Source organism: Dermacentor albipictus, chromosome 8 (genome assembly GCF_038994185.2).
Source record: "Dermacentor albipictus isolate Rhodes 1998 colony chromosome 8, USDA_Dalb.pri_finalv2, whole genome shotgun sequence".
In the NCBI taxonomy this organism is placed as follows: Eukaryota; Metazoa; Arthropoda; class Arachnida; order Ixodida; family Ixodidae; genus Dermacentor; species Dermacentor albipictus.
This window is the reverse complement of record NC_091828.1, coordinates 81795086-81801384: the sequence shown is the minus strand read 5'-3', so window position 1 is coordinate 81801384 and position 6299 is coordinate 81795086. Positions and strand designations below refer to the sequence as shown.

The 6299-nt window shown below is 40.3% G+C and overlaps 1 protein-coding gene across 9 annotated transcripts in view; it reads right to left on the bottom strand.

Moving 5' to 3' along the window:
* Positions 1 to 210: 210 nt before the first annotated feature.
* Positions 211 to 6299, bottom strand: part of LOC135898645 (uncharacterized) — a 90540-nt gene continuing 84451 nt past the window's right edge. For 8 of the 9 annotated variants that reach the window (XM_065427710.1, XM_065427714.1, XM_065427715.1 and 5 more), the window contains 2 exons: positions 3656 to 3757; positions 211 to 544 (listed from right to left, as the gene is read on the bottom strand). In XM_065427710.1, coding sequence (XP_065283782.1) covers positions 372 to 544; positions 3656 to 3757 — 275 coding nt within the window. In that variant the 3' untranslated portion in view covers positions 211 to 371. The remainder of the gene's footprint in view (positions 545 to 3655; positions 3758 to 6299) is intronic. The other variant, XR_010563381.1, reaches the window with a different exon arrangement.

The following is a 6299-nucleotide window of genomic DNA, read 5'->3' as shown; positions in this document are numbered from 1 at the left end:
TCTACTTGGTGTGGGAAGTATATGATGCATGTATTATGTAGGAGAGCATGAAAATATCTTCATGTATTGTATGATTAAGTTTGCCTATTAAACTAGATGTGTGTGCATATATGTTTTCTTGGGTGTACAGCATATCCCAACTATCACGCACGAAAATTTAAAATTTTTATTTACCTTTGTGATATATACATGTTAAGAATTGGCCCGGCAGCAATTGTACTCCTGGAAGCTGGATCAAAAAGTATGTCACTACGAGTTGGTGGACTAGGTTCGACGACTCGCGTTTTCTTCTGCTATAAATCTGGCAAGTGCACTCACGGGCAACTTTATTGAAGAAATTTACTGACCAGACTGATCATTAGCTTCAATACTCAATCCGATTTGTCAACTATTCTTTCTTCAAGGTCAAACTGATCACAGATGTTCTTAGTTTCCGTGAGGTCGTATATGTCTTCACTGCAGAGTGATTTCACTTCCTTATAGCATCTGGTTTTTTCGTCTACACTTTGTCTTGATAATCCCCACAGCATGCAGTTTTGTCTTCCTGGAAAATAGAATACATAGACAGTGATTGTTTTTGAGACTGATATAACCACTTACGCCGGATAAAATATGCACGAAAGTGGCTCGTCCCAGCAAAATCGGCATTCATTTGTCCTGTCCCTGACATGAATGCAACTGACTTCACATGTATTATCAGACCGGTTTTACCAGCACAGATGCAAGTGCTTGCTTTGTCATATACACCCTAATAGTTTGAAGAGAACTCTGTGCTTCAAGTACAAGCTGCGTGTTTTTTATTACCATAGGCACAAATTGTAGTCTGCATAAAACGAGCATTTGCGAGAAATTTCGCAATGAAACTGGTCTTCCTGCTCAGACACACTTGTTTCGCGTGTGGATGTGCAGAAAAGAACATGTTGAACGATTCACACCATAAGCATTAGCGTAGAAAACCTGTGATTCTCTTCTGATTATTTACTATCAACAGTTTCACCCATATACCGGAAGCAATCCGCTGCACTCTTATTAATAGAATCATTACAACCCTGCGCAATACATTTGCTAATATAATGGTGTGTTATTTGAAAATAACTTATTTTACATATACAATGCACCATGATCTCACGTTCGCAGGTCACTATTGATTGTTCAGCATAAAAAGGAGCAACGATGTGCTTCCATAATAACAAAGGTCTTTCCGAGCAGCTACGCAAAGAACGCGTTCGATGTGTACGCTGGAGGAAAAGATGGTGACGTAACCTGCGAACACCGGGTGGGTAAGTTCGAATACGAAACTAGAAAACGATCAATTACAATGAAAAGAAAACAAAGCATTCACTGGCTAAACACGCAGTGCTCTATCATGTTGCCACTCATGCCGCGATAAAGTCAAAGGTTCAGTGAGATGGAGAATAGGCCAGATAGGCCTCCGGACCTGCCATTAAAATTAGGAAACAAATACGGAGCGCCAGCTTCGCATGGGTCGACATGCCCATCAGCGAGGCTGCTGCGTGGCAGTACTGTAGCTCAGGCACAAATCAAGCAATAAAATTTCAATCGCTTGTCACGTGAGCAGCATGAATGGCTACAGGTACTTGGCTAATGAAATAAAAGAGTAATTGAAATACATTGGCTAATGAAATAAAAAAGTAATTGAAATACATTATGGTACCCTCATAAAAAGGATCCATGCATTTAAAACTGCTAGAAAGGAAAATCATTACTAGTAAACATTACCATGTAGTATGTTGCGTATAACGCTGGTGCACAGAAAAATATTTATTTATTATGACATATTACATCACTCTTGCCTACGCTCTAGCATTGTGCATGTTGAGTTGAATATTTTTTCTGCACTTCTATGAGTCATGACTGCCCTAGAACGATGGTTACCTTCCTAGTCCTGCGAAAATTTTTGCGCTGTTCATTCTACGATAACTTAGTCAGAGTTAACATTCAGTTATATTTAGGATACCAGGGCTACTCATCCCCAAGTGAAATTGGTAATGGGTTTAGGTGCTAAAGATAGGTTTCTTACATACGTAATACAGGGTAACAGATAACTCGATGGTTCATAACTTCACCTTATTGCGAACCGTGTTAGGTATAGCAACCAAAGTCATGTACTATAGCTTAATGGCGTGCCTAAGTCTGACCGAACATGGCACAGAAGCGTTAAAGTTAAAGGACGATGAAGATGGCAGCCGCAACAGAGATTTGGCTTCATATATTCTAGCGCTTTAAGCAAGGTCTTCTGCCTTGGAAATTGTAAAGGTGCGCAGGCAACGCATTTTGATACCGAGAGTTACGCGACAACGCTGCAGGGGAGACCGAAGCGTAAGGTGGTCTTGGTAAACTGAAGCGCTATTTTCCAACGTGGTCTTCACGCAATTAATAATCTTCGCCACCATAAGCGCGGATGGTCGGTGTCATCTCAACTCTGTGGCGAGCTAAAGAAAAGACATTATAACGTCGCACAAGTGGTTGTCTAACGCCTGTGGATGAACAAAAATAGAGGTCAACTGAATAAGTCCTTGGTGAGTTGGGAGTTCATGCGTTGCAAGTTAAATGTAGAGCCTCGACTTAGGCAAACGATGGAAGAAGATTCGGTGACCAAAACTGCGGTAGCGTTACATAGACAACAAAGAACCTATCCTCAATTGTTGCTAGTGCCCATTTCACCATCAAAGATAGCACAGCACCTAGATTTGTGGATGACTCCTTCGCCCATTGTGTCCAGCTCTTCCAAAGATGTGGCATCGTTCCCAAGGGCTGTCGTAACGTAGGTGTCGAATGGAGATCCTAGAATGTGACATTCTATAAAAGGATCCTATATATAGTAGGCTAGACCGACGCGTAGCGGAAGCGTAAGGCCAGTATCCAGAAGCCAATGAAATATTCACGGCAGCACGTGGTTCAAGGCGACCTCGTGTGACCCAGAATCGTCAAAGTAAGTGTGAATGACCAGGAAGTGAAAAGTTGCCGGTGTATATATATATATATATATATATATATATATATATATATATATATATATATATATATATATATATATATATATATATATATATACAATGGACTCATGAAGCGAAACCTCAAAGGACCGGGCAGATTGGGTCCATTTATCAGGAGTTACATTTTCAGAGAGACAAAGCTGAATGCAGTTGGATGAATACAAAACCAACCACCCATGAGGATGGTGTTCTGCTTAAGAGGCAGTTCCGTTTGGGCGATTGACGTTTATCGAGATTCCATTGTTTAAGCCTACACTGTATGTATGTATGTATGTATGTATGTATGTATGTATGTATGTATGTATGTATGTATGTATGTATGTATGTATGTATGTATGTATGTATGTATGTATGTATGTATGTATGTATGTATGTATGTATGTATGTATGTATGTATGTATGTATGTATGTATGTATGTATGTATGTATGTATGTATGTATGTATGTATGTATGTATGTATGTATGTATGTATGTATGTATGTCTTGTTATACATTTAGGTACTTGCGCTATGGTGTGCTAAGTAAACGTGTTCAATGGCACATATATTCACTTAAGGATAGCGAGTTGTAGAAGAAAAGGCGAACACCTAAACCACTTTTGATGTTGTTCCATAGAGCGTACAAAAAGGTAACTTACCATTGCTCGGCGGGCCGTATGACAAAAGTAAGCAATCAGTATTGGCCTCTTCAAGGACGTAATTGCCAGAAATGAATTTTGGTGGGTGCTTTGCTGGTACACCTAAAGTAGAATGCATAATCAAAATGTTGGACAGAGTAATTAAACACCAAGATGTCCTGAAAAGAAAATATACACCTATGCCTTAGTTGGCAGAAGAAAGTACGTGCGTGCCACCTAACAATAAATTTATTGCAAACATTACAGCCAATTTTGGAATAAGTTAGTGGTATATTCGACTTACGTGGGAGGATATGGGTGGAAACTGCCCAACTGCTCCGCGCATGCAAAGGTAAAATTGTATTCTCTATTGCATTTGATAGATAACATCTCCTAACATTACTGACTTTCTCCATGTTCCCGATAACGTATTTAGCAATTTATCAGAAAACCTAGATGTGATATCACCAGTAGACATGAGGAGCAACCGTCAAACCTGTAATGCAGCACAGGGTGCTAACAATCTCTGGAGCCGGACAGACCGCCAATCGAAACTGACCTTTGCAACTTTTAACACCCGAATCCTCTCGAGTGAGGCTAGCTTAGCAGGACTCTGAGGAATTATCAGACATTTTTGGGATATCATCGGCCTTAGTGAGGTTAGAACTGGTGAGGCTTAAACATTGCTGAATAATGGACATGTCCTCTGCTATAGAGGGTTCCTAGATAAGAAGCAATACGGGGTAGGATTCCTAATCCATAAGGACATGGCGAGCAGCATTGAAAAATTCTACAGCATTAATGAGAGGGTAGCTGTAATCGTAATAAACTTAAGAGGTATGGATTAAAGGTAGTACAAGCCTACGCTCCAACATCTAGTCATGATGATGAGGAAGTAGATTAGTTTTATGAAGATGTTGAATTAGCGAAGCGAAAAGCGCAAACTCAGTATACTGCAGTAAAGGGCGACTTCAATAGAAACGTGGGGAAATACCAGGCTGGTGAAGAAGCAATTGGCAATTACAGCGTTGATTCTAGGAAAGCTAGAGGAGAGATGCTAGTACAATTCGGAAACAGGAATAAGCTTCGAATAATGAACACCTCTGGTCGTGTGAAGGAAATTCACAGAAAAATGAAAGAGGGTTGGATCGCATACGGCAAACATTGCCAGCTCCTGCCAGGAAGCTTATCATTATCATTGAAAAAGAAGGTGTACAATCAGTGCATTTTACCAGTGCCGACATATGGAGCAGAGACAGAGACTGACGAAGAAGCTTGAGAATAAGTTAAGGACCACGCAAAGAGCAATGGAACGAAGGGTGCTAGGCATAACGTTAAGAGACAGAAAGAGAGCGGCTTGAATCAGAGAGCAAATGGGAATGGGTGATATTCTAATTGACATCAAGCGGAAAAAACTGGAGGTGGGCAGGTCATGCAACGCGCCGGTTAGATAACCGTTCGACAATTAGGGTTACAGAATGGGTACCAAGAGAAGGAATGCGCAATCGAGGATGACAGAAGACTAGGTGAAGCGATATAATTGGGAAATCCGCGGGCTCTAGTTGGAATCGGTTGGCGCAGGACACCGGTAATAGGAGATCGGAGGGAGAGGCCTTCTTCCTGCAGTGGACATAAAACAGGCTGATGATGATGATGACGAATATGGTCCACCAACTTTATGATGGTAAGTTTATTGTGTGCAGAATTTTCAATGACTGGTGGCTCAGTTGTTTTTATCATTATTCCCTCATGATGTGAACTACAAGTTCTGTTGAACAGAACTCTGACTATTGGGTGATGATTAAGAAATCCACGTCGTTGCATTTCAGAAAGTGTGATTACACCATATCTCGTTCATAACATTGCTACTTTTGTTATCTTTGATAACCACTTAGCTAAATGGCCATCTCACGCTTCAATGTAGCGTTTCACGCAGAGAAATGACCTACTAGTATTAGCTGGGTGAACTGGCCAGCTTTCATAAAAGATGTCAAGTTGCTGGATGGCCATTTCGTATACAAAAGTTTCAATCATCCCCAAAATCAAAGGAGGACTGATAGCTTGTTCAGACGCACTTAAAAATGCAGATAATAGACATAAAAAGTTTAACGGGAACCGATTCACAGGTTCTGATAGATTGACATATAAAAATATTGAAACATCGAGAAAAAAAAAGACAGCCGCATGAAAATGCGGCAAAAAGTTTCCTATTTTTTGTAGGATTAGGGCAATCCTAAGAAGCTGTGACTATTGCTGAATGACATTTGAGTGCTAAGCTACATAAGTTCATCTTTAAATCTGTAAACATCTATCCCTTAGATCACGAAAGCTTTGTCTGATATTTCGCATTACCAAGAAAAACTCTAGGAGACAGTGCCTCAATCTAGAAGCGACCACCTGAGCCATTCCTTTTTGTCTTTGCGGTTATTCCACATCAGGTGGTTCTGTTGAACGTAACGTGTGTTACACATGACGGAGATTTCACTGCCCTTCGGTGCACCATCTAGGAGGCTCTCTGGGTAATAATAGTTCACATCTCTAAATGAAACATATTTAAATTGCTTAATAATGAAGTGTGCAAGAGTGAAATTGTTTAGATGAAAGCATTTCTTTAAAAAGGAGCACTGGTTATATGCATTGAAGTAGTGAAAATGGCTTAAAAAAT